This window comes from Cupressus sempervirens, chromosome 7, assembly GCF_028749045.1.
Source record: "Cupressus sempervirens isolate cs-2001-9-10 chromosome 7, ASM2874904v1, whole genome shotgun sequence".
NCBI lineage: Eukaryota > Viridiplantae > Streptophyta > Pinopsida > Cupressales > Cupressaceae > Cupressus > Cupressus sempervirens.
Window position 1 is genome coordinate 625,705,655 of NC_143124.1, and position 12,796 is coordinate 625,718,450.

General features: G+C 37.4%; 1 protein-coding gene across 4 annotated transcripts in view; it reads right to left on the reverse strand.

Annotated features, from left to right (window-relative positions):
* The window catches only part of PEX10 (peroxin 10), a 219,455-nt gene that overhangs the window by 168,303 nt on the left and 38,356 nt on the right, over positions 1–12,796 (reverse strand). For 2 of the 4 annotated variants that reach the window (XM_089792307.1, XM_089792308.1), the window contains exons 2-4: positions 3,712–3,914; positions 3,494–3,525; positions 2,343–2,432 (exon numbers count right to left, since the gene is read on the reverse strand). In XM_089792307.1, coding sequence (XP_089648433.1) covers positions 2,343–2,432; positions 3,494–3,525; positions 3,712–3,895 — 306 coding nt within the window. In that variant the 5' untranslated portion in view covers positions 3,896–3,914. The remainder of the gene's footprint in view (positions 1–2,342; positions 2,433–3,493; positions 3,526–3,711; positions 3,915–12,796) is intronic. The other 2 variants (XM_089792310.1, XM_089792309.1) reach the window with 1 other exon arrangement.

The window sequence follows — 12,796 nt, forward strand, 5'->3', positions numbered from 1 at the left end:
CAGGGGGGCTCCACCTGAGGATGACTTTCTACACGGAGCACTACTTAGATATTCAAGAAGGGAGCATTATTCACCCTTGATATCTCTCATTTTGTTGGACTCACAGCCTACACATCTCCTTGGGGTCTTTTAGAGTCAGCTCCCATTGACTTCGTATTCAGACGAACCATTCGATTACCAGAGAGGATAGGATTTTTCACCTCTGCCCTCTTGGGGAGATGGAGTTTGAGACCCATAGTGTTTCGGTGCCCTCTACTACAAGATCAAGAGGTTCTTGCCTATGCAAAGATTAAGGAGCCTATTTTCTTTCTCCAAGCGCACAGATCAATGGTGTCTTTTCCTTTATCTCCAAGAGGCCTTACGGCTTTGTGATCACACTCTTGAGCTTCAATTCCCTTTGACACAAACTTGACCAGCTTATCACTTCCTTCTCTCTTCAGCCCTTGGCCCAAGGGGCAAAGAGGTCACTTAATCACTCTTCAGACCACACCAGATCCATAAGACCTCACAAAGGGTACACTCGACAACATCACCCTACCTCTAGCAGCTCCTTGGCTCACCCTTGCCCCAAACCATACCCTTCTATTTTGGATTACTTCTTGTCTATAAGTTCTTAGAATTCTCTTTTTGTCTGTGGTTTTCTTGTCTTTATTCTTCCGTGAACACTGTTTGGCGGTCCCAGTGTTGCCTACAGCCTTGTTTTACACCTTTCAATCCCTTAGACATGCTTGTGGTCTTTTGTTAGACATTAGTAAATTTATCTTATCTATTTGGCAACAACTAGGCACTTCATATATGCTTCTCATAGTCTAGGATGCTAGCCTAATTTTGACAAATCCTCCCTATTCTACATTTACAAGCACTACCCCTAGTGAACAAAGATTCACTAATATCAAATCTACAATTTCTTCATATAGTTTGTTCTATTCTGTTTATTAAATATTAATAGGCAATGTCATTGTTCGGCAGTAAACACCTCATTCATTTAAGATTGGTGATTATGTTTGGCCTCACTTGAACAAAGAAAGGTTTTACGATAAGCATTTGCAGCAGATTTTTGCCTTGCTCTACTCTCCTTGTAGTTGCACCTAATGCCTTTTATCTTCTAGCTTAATTGAGCATCCAACCTATTCTTAACATAAACCAGCAAATTGAATGAGCCATTCCATCACTCATCATGAGGCCACCATTCTCAATTTTTAAATACTGTTATTTGGCAATATTAGCTAACCTCCTTCAAAGGCACCTTTATAAACACAAGTAATATGGTTCTCTACATTAACTTTGTGCAGAAGTTTCCTAGTCGCACATTAAAGTTGAGGGAAATCTTCCTCCCAACAAGAAGGAAAAAATGACAGTCCCCCTTGTAATTGTCTACATCATTGTATGTAAACTTGGCATGGTTCATTGAAGTCTACTAACTGCATGTAAGTTAGATGAAGCTGGACTTCACATAACTGGAGCCTTGGCAACAGCATGCAAGCTAGAAGAACAGAGATGGTCTTTTTCTTTTCTGCTTTTTGTTTTTTTCAGAACTTCATCTTGTTACACCATAGAACAAATAAATTACACCAGCTGTGTTTTAGGATTCAAAATTAGATTTCTCACTTGATAATGTAAGCAGTTGGGCTAGCAAAGATTTCTCATATTTCCTAAACAGTCCAAACCTAGCTTTACAGTGTCACAACCAACTATTGTCTAGAAAGTCACTAATTCCATGAATTTGCATGCAGATTTGAAGCAATTTTCATGTGCTTGGCATTACTCAGCCAACAGACATCTTTATCGTTCATATTCTTTTTAACTTATGCTAAGGAAGAGCATATAGAATAAGTTTTGGCAGCAATCCCCATGGTCCGTCTTGTTGTTCTGCATTTGCATGTGCTCTCCTCTTGTATGTTCTTTACCGTACTGGGTAAAGAAATCAACGCATACAGGCAATAGACAGAAACAGCAGAACTCCTCCTATTATTCGCATATGCCAAAAGATTACATATAGATTATTAGACACTTTACAATGACCCAAGAGGGTGTATTAATACTCTCTGAAGAACCTTCCCGAAGGGGTCCGTCGGCTACATAAAAGAACCTTCTTGAAGGGACCCGTCAGCTAATACACAATTTTACCTACGACATTCACATTCCGTTATTCAGAACATTAGCCCAAAAAGATTCAAGGTCACATTTTTTTAATTAGATTCCTCCATTGTTAATCCATGTGAAAATGGGAGTTTCTTGCCATTATTTGTTTACACAATGAGGTGTATACAGAAGATTAGTGCAAAAAAGGTGGGTGAGACTGACTCGGAAGATGAAAATAATATAAAACAGCACCTACTGACCTGGCACAAATCACAATATTCTTCTCCCAATGTTTGTAGACCTGATCCTGTTGTGAGCAAATAATAAAGCATCTGTCCTGCAAGTTTTATCTGCAAAAAAACACAATCATTGGAAACAAATTAGGAAGTATTCAATTTAACTACTGTCTATTCAATTCAACAATCAATAGGACGCTTAAGGAGAACTTCAAGAGTTTATCCCAACCCAGGCCACTAAACCAGACATCAACCCTGGTATTGGTAGTGTATATAATATAGTGAGAGAGTATGTTAGACTTTCTTTTATAGATCCATAGCCGAAATCATATAAAGATAGTAATAATTACAACTCAAAACCATCATGATACGAATCTAGGAAAACCCTTATATATGGGTATTAAAAAGATGAACCTCTTCTACAGAAAGAAGACTAATCCCAATAGCATGAAATGGGATGTAGTTTGAAACAATAAACAAGAAACAGGAAAAGAAATTGACACAGAACCTGAAGTGAAAAAATATACATCCAACCCAGGCCACTAAACCAGACATAATCCCTTCTATTGGTAGTATATATATAGTGAGAGAGTATTTTAGATTTTATTTTATAAATCTGTATCCCAAATGATATAAAAATAATTATAATTACAACTGTCAAGCATCATAATACAAATCAGAAAAAATGCTCTATCTCAGGCACATTTAACCCAGAAGTTTCCCAACAATCAAGCCCACTTAGCTTGCTACCTTCGGCAAGTGGTATGCTTACAGGACATTCTTTCTAGAGCTCCCTAGCTCATTCACATTTCATGACTGATATTTTCAGTGTGTGTCAAACTATGTGATGATTTGTTGTGTTCAACCATGCAGTTTGAAGCCATTGAAGCCTATAGAGCAGCTCACTGCAGCACTTACTTTGTAGCTGAATATCATCTAACAAAAGTGAAGTCTATATCAAATCAAAAAAAATTCATGATGGCAAATAAGTTAATAACAATCAGTTTTTGAAATAAGTGTGAAAGTACAAAAGTATTTCATTTGATTGGTGTTTTCAAAGTATGGAGTTATGTGATGATTTATTGGGATCGAACTGTATAGTTTGAAAAGTATTCACCATCTTCGAGCAGAGATTAAAAATTCAAAAACAATAGCTGCTTAAAAATTGCACTAACCTCATTCTGGTAGGCCACAGCAAGCCTTGTGCCTGCAAAGGAAGTTAAAGTTACTAACAAACAGACAATGGAAACCATGAGATAACAACTAATTCTTCTTTGAGCCTGTGATGATCAATACACTATAAGATCAAAACAAAACCCAACCCATCATGCACACAATGCAATCATCAAAGGATGGTAACATGAGCACTATGACGTAGATATGTGGAACAAACCAAATAGATGGCGAAATGCATCATGGCAAGCATTATAAACATAAGATGCATAGAGATCATCCTTTTCTGCTGCTCGCATCATTTCTGCTTGCGCAGCCGGAGAAAACTGCTTCATAAATGACCTTTCCCTAGGTCTATCGTGGTCACTTCCAGTATCTTCTTGTCTTTGTCTTTCTCCAGCCATGTAGCTATAACTAAAAAATCTGCACATGGGTGTGAACTGTTGAAGTCTTACTCTCTGCAAAGTTGTTAAAGATAAAATGCAAATTCACCTAGATTTCTCATGTTAAGTAATATCTTTAAAACCTTTAATGAGACAAAGCATAGACGACAACAAATCCAAAACATGTACTGCACAATTTCAACAAAGCAATAAGAGGGACAAAATGGACAAAAACAAATCATTTCAACTCTCTGCAAAGATAAAATGAAGTCTCACACATCAATCATTAATAATATATTACTGGCAATGAATTATAAATCAGCTTTTATTAATGTTCTCTATTTAAGAACTCTTTAATATCAAAGTCAAGAATCATTATTTCTTGTACCCACTTACAAAGATTTTAGAATTTTGTTGGCCGGACATATCTCCCTCTATGACAGTTGAAATAAGTATAACACAATCCCTAAAAAGCAACTATCTTGACATTGCACATAAATTAAAAAGAAAGGAACTATCAAAAAAGTTTAGAATAAAGAAAAGAAGTCCTAAATGGAATTAAAGATCGCGTGAATGAGCAAATAGAACATAAACTTAAAAGCATGTCCTAATAACAAAAAATATAAAGACTTTTGTTATAGATGAATTCTACAAGACTATGCGAAAAAGAGCAATAGGAAGAAAGTGGAAATTTTACTTTGATGAACTTAGACCCACTTATGATCATAAGCAAATCACCTATATAGGGACATATATTCCTTAGAGAGTAAAAACTCTCACAGCTCAATTAAGGACTAATGTACATCATTTTTAGTCTGAAATAGGTAGTTGCAAGATGCAAGATGGAAGATGGAAGAGGCCAAAAGAAGGGGAGAAGAGAGTTTGTCTTTTGCACAAAAGGGGTAGTTAAATCTGAAAAAATAAGAGTGTGAAGCTTACAATGACATTCAAGCCAATTACACAAGTACTTTAGCAGCAGCTTCCTTGTACGGTTTGTTCAAAGAGGATATCGTTCAAAAAAATGTGGTGAGAACTCACCAGACTCATAAGTACTTGCACTGAAAATGTGCCAGCAACTGTGTCACAATTTTAGTCCAAAAACTTGCAAAATTGAGTGCCATTAACCCTAAAAATATATTTGCAAAGAAAACTTCTCATAGTAGTATCACCAATTTCAGATCCAAAGGTAACTCGTCAGTTATGAAACTCTTAACACAAAACCTCCATCTCATGCACCTAATATGTATAAGTGTAAGATGCAATGCATTAAATTGTCAAACAATATTATCAAACCATAAGCTAAAACCACCCAAAAAGTGGCATCCAACTTATCTCCAATACAAGATGCCCTGCAATGTGTCAAAACACACACCAACACGTGTAACTCCCTTTTACAACTCATTTTTTATATTTTTCATTTTAGGAGATCCAACTTCCAACTTTTGGGGGCCATAATTTTTTATTTTGGTTTTTTATTAAGGCACCAAAAAGCTTGTGAAGTACTCTATCAAGCTCTTACTTTCTATGTTGATTATGATCACTTTTGAGCAATTTCTAAGCCTCTAAGGCCTTCAAAATTGACTTTGAAAATTTCATTCATAGCTTTTAAAAATTAAAACTTTAATATCTTCAAATATAGACATGATCTTGCAATAAGAGTTTACCAACATTATTTTTAATCCAATTCGTAGCTTTGGAGAAAATTGCAGACCAATTTGTGCTCAAATGTAAATATACTAAAAATAGTAACCTTATGTAAATGCAAGTTTGAGACATCAATTTTCTAATAGTTTCCCACTTGTCAAAAACCTAGCAAGAAAAAGAGACTATCTACACCACAATTTAATTTTTAGGGCCACGAGACCAGTTGACTCTAAACACCATCTATCTCTGTATTCACGGCCTTAGTTAAGGAATCTACGAAGTTCATCAAAGCATCTACCTTAACTAAGTCCACCTTACTGTTATTGGCCATATCTTTGATGAAATGATACTGAACATCAATGTGTTTGGTTTTGGCATGAAATGTTGAGTCCTTAGTTAAGGAATCTACAACATTCATCAAAGCATCTACATTAACTAAGTCCACCTTACTGTTATTGGCCATATCTTTGATGAAATGATACTGAACATCAATGTGTTTGATTTTGGCATGAAATGTTGAGTTCTTAGCAAGGCATATTCCACTCTAACCATCACAAGAAACTATTTGTGTATCTTATTTCTTTTCAATATCTAAACAATAATTGCTTAATACAAATTACTTTTTTACAATCATGAGAAGGTGTCATACACTCAACTCTGGGAATGGAAAAGCATACATAAATCGTCACTTACTCATCCAGCTAATAACAGCACCAAATGAAGTAAATACATGAGTTGGTGGGGCTTCTATTATTAATATCATCTTCCTAGTTCATACAACCATGAAAATGAAGGCAAATATTGTCTCCTATCAAATCACCATGATCAGAAAATGAATACTATATTGTACCCTTAAAATGCCTAAATTCTCTTTTAAATACAACTCAGTGAACTCTACTGGGATTAGACATATATCTAGAAAGAATTCCCACTTGTTGGTCAATGCCTAGTCAAGCTACACTCTAGTTTAGGTAGTCTACTCATCTCTTCCATATTTGATGGGGATGTAGAACAATTTGTGGTAGATAACTTTGTTCCAATTATAAAAAGAGAACATAATGGTCTAAATCCTACATCTTTAACTTCTATTAAACTAAATTTACATACTAACTCTAGCCTATTCATAGTTTTCTTTTCACTTCATCTCTTTTAATGTTCATCCCAATAATGTGTTTAGCTACACCAACATCTTTCATTTCAAATCTAGCAATAACCTAAGACTTCAGTTCTGAAATCATGTTGTTCCCTTTGCTGATGAGTAACATATCATCATCATACAATGCAACATATAGGAGATTATCACCATTAGATTTATAATAAACACAATGATATGTTTAAAACACTCAAATCCCAAACTCACCACATATGTGTCAAATTTTTGGTATTACATCCTAGAACATTTGTCTTTCAGGTAATGGTACAAGATCCCATGTATAACTCTTTTTCAATGTTTTCATTTCTTCATCCATAAAAATTTTCTAAGATTTTGCATCATTTTGCATCACTCATACACAATGGCTCTCATATAGATCCAAATTCATCTACATTAGTCAAAGAAAATAATCACCTCCAATTATTAGGTGAATACCTTTCACATAAATGTTTATGCCTTGTAGACCTTCAAACAAGCTAAGTTGGATGTTAAATTACCTCCGATCATTAGGTGAAAACTTTTCACATGGTTGTTTATGCCTTGTAGACCTTCAAACAAGCTGAGTTGGATGTTTTTCCTTATATTATGAAGATTGAAAGTTGGACGACTCCTCAACGTCTCTATATCTGGGGTTATTGATTCAACTTTATCAAGCTTATAAAGAAGTTGAATCAAATCCTCAATTTTAACTTTCTTGGCTATGAGGTAGCAAAAGGAGAATTAGTTTCTTTAAATAAAACATCTTCTATGTATTACCCTCTGTACAACAGGGTCCCAAAGCTGTCATGTTCCCAAATTTGAATGTAATAATTTAATTTAATTAGTTAATTAATTGGTCCCAAAATTTAAATAATATAATAAAAGGACCTCTAATTAGTTACTTTAATTAATTAATATGGGCCCAAGTTATTATTTGTATTTGTGGTTCCAATTGATTTAATATATCTCAGACCTATTGTTATTTTAGTTTCCGTTGGTAAGTTTTGCCATCGGCTATCTTTGTACACCCTTAGAAAGGTTTTCCCCGACGGTATTTAAGCATAGCTTGTTTGTAGTTGTAGGTATGCAAATTGGATTATGCTTCTTGTACTGCGAATTCCTATCGGAGTTCTCTGTTGTTCGCCATTTCGAAAGTGAAAGACCTTCCCTATTTGGTTTGTCCGGTTTCGTTGGGATTCAACCCTCACCCTATTTCATCGCCTATAATACTTTGCTCGGATCTGGCAAGTTAGAGCACCATTATATTGCAAATTGAAGGAATCACTGTAATTAATTTATTCTACTCTTTTGTGTTGGGCAAATTCAATCTCTTGCAATGATGTGTTTCTTTGGGCATTGAATCTATTAACACGCCATTTGTACATTCAATTTGAACACCTCCCCACACTCACCGTACGGCTACCACTCGATAGCAAACTTCATTCTGTACGGCTCTTCATACACCATACAGCCTTCCATTGCCCTTTCGTGAGTCATCTACACCATCATCTCCCTATAATTTGCATTCCTTACACCGTACGGCGACCAAGTGGGGTTCGTACAACCTCTCCCATTCATCCTACCGTACGGTTATCAAGTATACCGTACGGCCTTGCTTTCATGTACGACATCTCCCCTCACTCTCACGTATGGCCATCAAATACACCACATAGCTTGGGTAGCAATTGTCTGTGGTCACCATACAGTGCCAGTATCACTCTCTTGTCATACATCCATTGTCGTACACATATTGCAAACTACAAAGCATTGTTTTCCAACTAGCATCCGGAGGTCAAGACCATAACAACTTTCCAGCAGACCGTACACCATTGTTCTCTCGACAATTTTTCCATATGGAGGGGAACTGGGTCATTACAATGGTATCAGAGCAGAAACCTTTCAGGAGCATCTCCGAAACTTTCAGGAACATTACCGAAACCATTTGGAACATTACAGTTGTATCAGAGCAGAAACCGTTCGGGAGCATCTTCGAAACTTTCAAGAACATTACCGAAACCGTTTGGAACATTATAATGGTATTAGAGCAGAAACCATTCGGGAGCATCTTTGAAACTTTCGAGAACATTAGCAAGACCGTTCAAAATATTACAGTGGTATCAGAGTTGGTGATCTTGCCAGCTTGTTGGGATGATTGAGAGATTTCAGTACTTGGATCACACTATGGCCCGAACAGCAATGGAGAGTGGTGATGAAGGCACTACAAAAGATTGGCAAAGAGCTCAGCAAGGGTATTGATCTTCCATTAGATATATTGGAAGTCTATTTGTGTCAGGTGAACCAATTACCTTCAAGATTTATACAGAGAATCCTCTTGGCGATTAGGAAGGCCTTAAGTCAACCCAAGCTTTTGAGACACCCTGACAAGGATAAAAGTTTGGTAGTTGCAGCATGTCTTAGCGAGGTCTTGAGAATTTCGGCTCCTAAAGCACCGTATGATGATAACACCATGATAGAGATATTGCAATTGATAGTTGACAACTTTCAAAGTCTTAATGACTTCAGCAGTGACCCTTATGGTAGGAGATCTACAATATTGGAGAATTGTGCAAATGTCAAAGTAACCTTCTCTTAGATCTTGAACTGCAAAATTTGGTCTGTGATATGTTTCATCACTTCTTGGTCACCATCAAGGAAGATCATGATACTAAGATTTCAGTTGCTATGGAGAGTCTTATGATTTCGTGCATTGAAGAGATAGATGAGATATCCCAACCCATCACATCTATGTCATGGGTTGTTCAAAATCTAGAATGTATGCCCTCTATAGCAGCATATAGATTGGTCAATAATGTTTTCAAGCATTGTGAAGGAAAACTAATACCTCATTTGCACAAATGGGAGAAAATGGATGACCAAAGAATGATTACAGGGCCACTCTAGGTGGATTTGCTAAATCTTTCTACTACACCAACATGGGAAGAACACCAAAAAAATGAAGAGGTCACTTGCACAAATCATGTGAAGACATGGACAAATCAAGTTGTGCCCATCACCGAAGTTGTGCCCAAGGTTGTGCCTGTCACCAAGGCGCAATCCGTTGAGGAAGTTCCATCAATTGCCAAAGTTGTTTCCATCATAGAAGTTATGCCTGTTGTCAAGGCTCTATGTCTATCACCGAAGCTATGTCCATCATCGTGGTCTTATATGTCGCTGAGGTTGTATGTTCGTCACCGTCATGTCTGTCACCGTCATGTTCATCACAGTCATGTCCGTCACCGACGCCGAATTTGTTTCCATCACTATCACTGTGTCTATCACCGTTGTGTCCATCACTATCATGACCGTCACCAACGTCAAGTTTGTGTCCATCATCGAGTTTGTGTCCATCACTGACACCGAGTCCATTGTCGAGTTCGTGTCTGTCACCATTGTAGTGTCTGTCACCGTCGTGTCTATCAGCGACGTCGAGTCTGTGTCCATTGTTGAGTTCGTGTCCGTTACCGTTGTGTCCATCACCGACACTAAGTTTGTATCCCTCATCAAGTTCATATCCATCACCGACACCAAGTCCGCGTCTGTCGTCGAATTTGTATTCGTTACCTTCGTGTCCATCACCGACACCGAATTCGTGTCCCTCGTCAAGTTCGTATCCGTCATCATTGTCGTGACTGTCACCATCGTGTCCGTCATTCAGTTCGTATCTGTTACCCTCGTGTCTATCACTAACACCGAGTTCATGTCCCTCGTCAAGTTCGTATCCGTCATCGTCGTGTCCGTCACCGACATCGAGTCTGTGTCCGTCATCGGGTTCGTGTCCGTCGTCAAGTTTGTGTCCATTACTATCATGTCCATTGACGCCGAGTTTGTGTCCCTCGTCAAGTTCGTATCCATCACCGTCATGTCCATCATCGACACCAAGTCCGTGTCCATCGTCAAGTTCGTATCTGTCACCATTGTTGTGTCCGTTGTTGTCACCGTTGCCATATCCATCATCATCATTGTATCTGTTGCCATGTCTGACACCGCCATTGTCTTCATGAGTTTTATCTTCATTGTGTCCATTGTCGTCACTATAGTCGTGTCTATTGCCAAGTCCATCATCATGTTAATCACCATCGTTGCATCTATCAACCTTGTTGTGTCCATCACTGAAGTTAAGTTTGTATCCGTCGTCAAGGGTGTATTTGTCATTGCAGCTGTATCCATCGACGACATCATGGTTGTGTCCGTCATCATTGTGTGTCTATCATTGTGGCTGCATTGTTCGCAATAGCTACACTTTTCACCATTGAGACATTGCTAGCTCTCGACGCTCTATCCACCATCGAGGCTTCAACCGAGGTTTTGCGTGCCATTGAGGTTTTATCTACAGCTAAAATTTTATTTGTTGCCGAGGTACTCTTTGTTGAAGTTTTTTCTACCAAGGTTCCCTTTACTGAGGTACTCCTTGCTGAGGCTCCCATCATCGCAGCACCCTTCACTGAAGCTCCTGTCGTCAAGGTACTCACACTCAAGGCCCCCTTCGACGACGTTCTCAACACTAAAGCTCTCTTCGTCAAGGTTTCATCCATCAGAAATATAATAGTGGTCTTGTGATTGTGGCAGTAGCTAAGTTTGTGCCAACATTAGCGTTTGTGTGCATGACCGTACCCAAAGAGATTTCCAAACATAATGAAGTGAAAGACTTCATCAATTTGTGTCATTGGGATCCTGGTGAAGGCTAAGGCAATGTCTATATCATAGTGGTGCAACAAATGCTTAATGACAGTGTGGTACAAGGGAGGTTTGATGACCATTCACTACTTTCACATTCGCGTTTGGTTCGGGCCCCTGGTGACTCAAGATACAACAATATTTATATTAGAGTGACAGTGAAAGTTTGATAGCAATGTAGTGTTGCGGAGGATTGACGTCACTTCACTTGTCTTGCCTACGCGTTTGATTTGGCACCCAGGAACTATTGGTGTTTCATTTGATGATGGATTGCTTGAGGGCAAGCAATTTTGGGCAGTGTCATGTCCCCATTTTGGAGGCAATTTGATTTAATTAATTTAATTAATTAGGTTATCCAAAATAATGAATATTTTATGAGGATGACTAATTAATTATTTTAATTAAATAAATAAGTGATATTAAGTTAATTATTTATAAAGTTATCAAATAAATAAATATTAAAAGGTAACTTTATATTTAATTAATTTAATAAAGTGACTTGAATCATAAAATATTTTATAAAGTCACTTAATAGATAAAATAAAATAATGTTCTAGAAGCTTCTGGAGAAAGTGGAGAAAAAAGAATAAATAGGCACCCCAGGCTTATTCTTTTCATCCAGTTGTTTATTTCTCTCTTGACATCAAATTGTGATTCAGTCACATAGTCTATTGTGGAGCCAAGTGGTTTCAGATAGTCAATTGATCTTTGAGAACGAAAACTCCCTTGGATTAGCATAACTGAGGAAGTGAAATATCTTCTGAACGGTACAACTGGAGGTGATACTTCAGTCACTTCAGCTAGGGCATCATTGGGCCTAAGGCCATTTTCAGCATTTCAGCATTTCAGGAGGCAATTTTAGCAGGACCGAAATTATTGGAAGTCATTTCTAGCAGGTCCGTAGGCTGAAAAAGCAGTCCGAAAAAAGCAGGCCGAAAAAGCAAAACCGAAAAAAAAGCAGTCCGAAAAAAGCAGGCCGAAAAAGAAAAACCGAAAAAAAAGGCAATCCGAAAAAGCATTTCCGAAAAGAAGCAATTCGAAAAAGCAAAACAAAAAAAGCAAATTCGGAAAAAGCAAGTGGAAAAAGCAGATCGAAAAAAAAAAGGCAAGCAGAAGGGGCAGCCTTGAAGGAAAATATTACAGCCATCCACAATCAGGGTCTTCACTTCTCATTTGGCATATTTTCTGAGAAATGTAGCTTTTCAGCTGAGTACAAAATATAGCACTTCATTATTTTACATTGTACTTGTCTTTGTTTGCCATTTGGCATTATTGGTATCAAAGGAAGGCTAGGATTTTGCAATTGAAAGAGCGTTGTAGACTATCTATATTGAAAACCTAGAGTTGATGATCAGCTTATTAGTTTGAATTCCAATTGTTTGACAAAATATCAATTGGTTGTAAGTTCTCTTTTAGGCATAAATATTGTTATAATTTTGCATACTAAGTGTTTAAACTTTATATTAATGCCA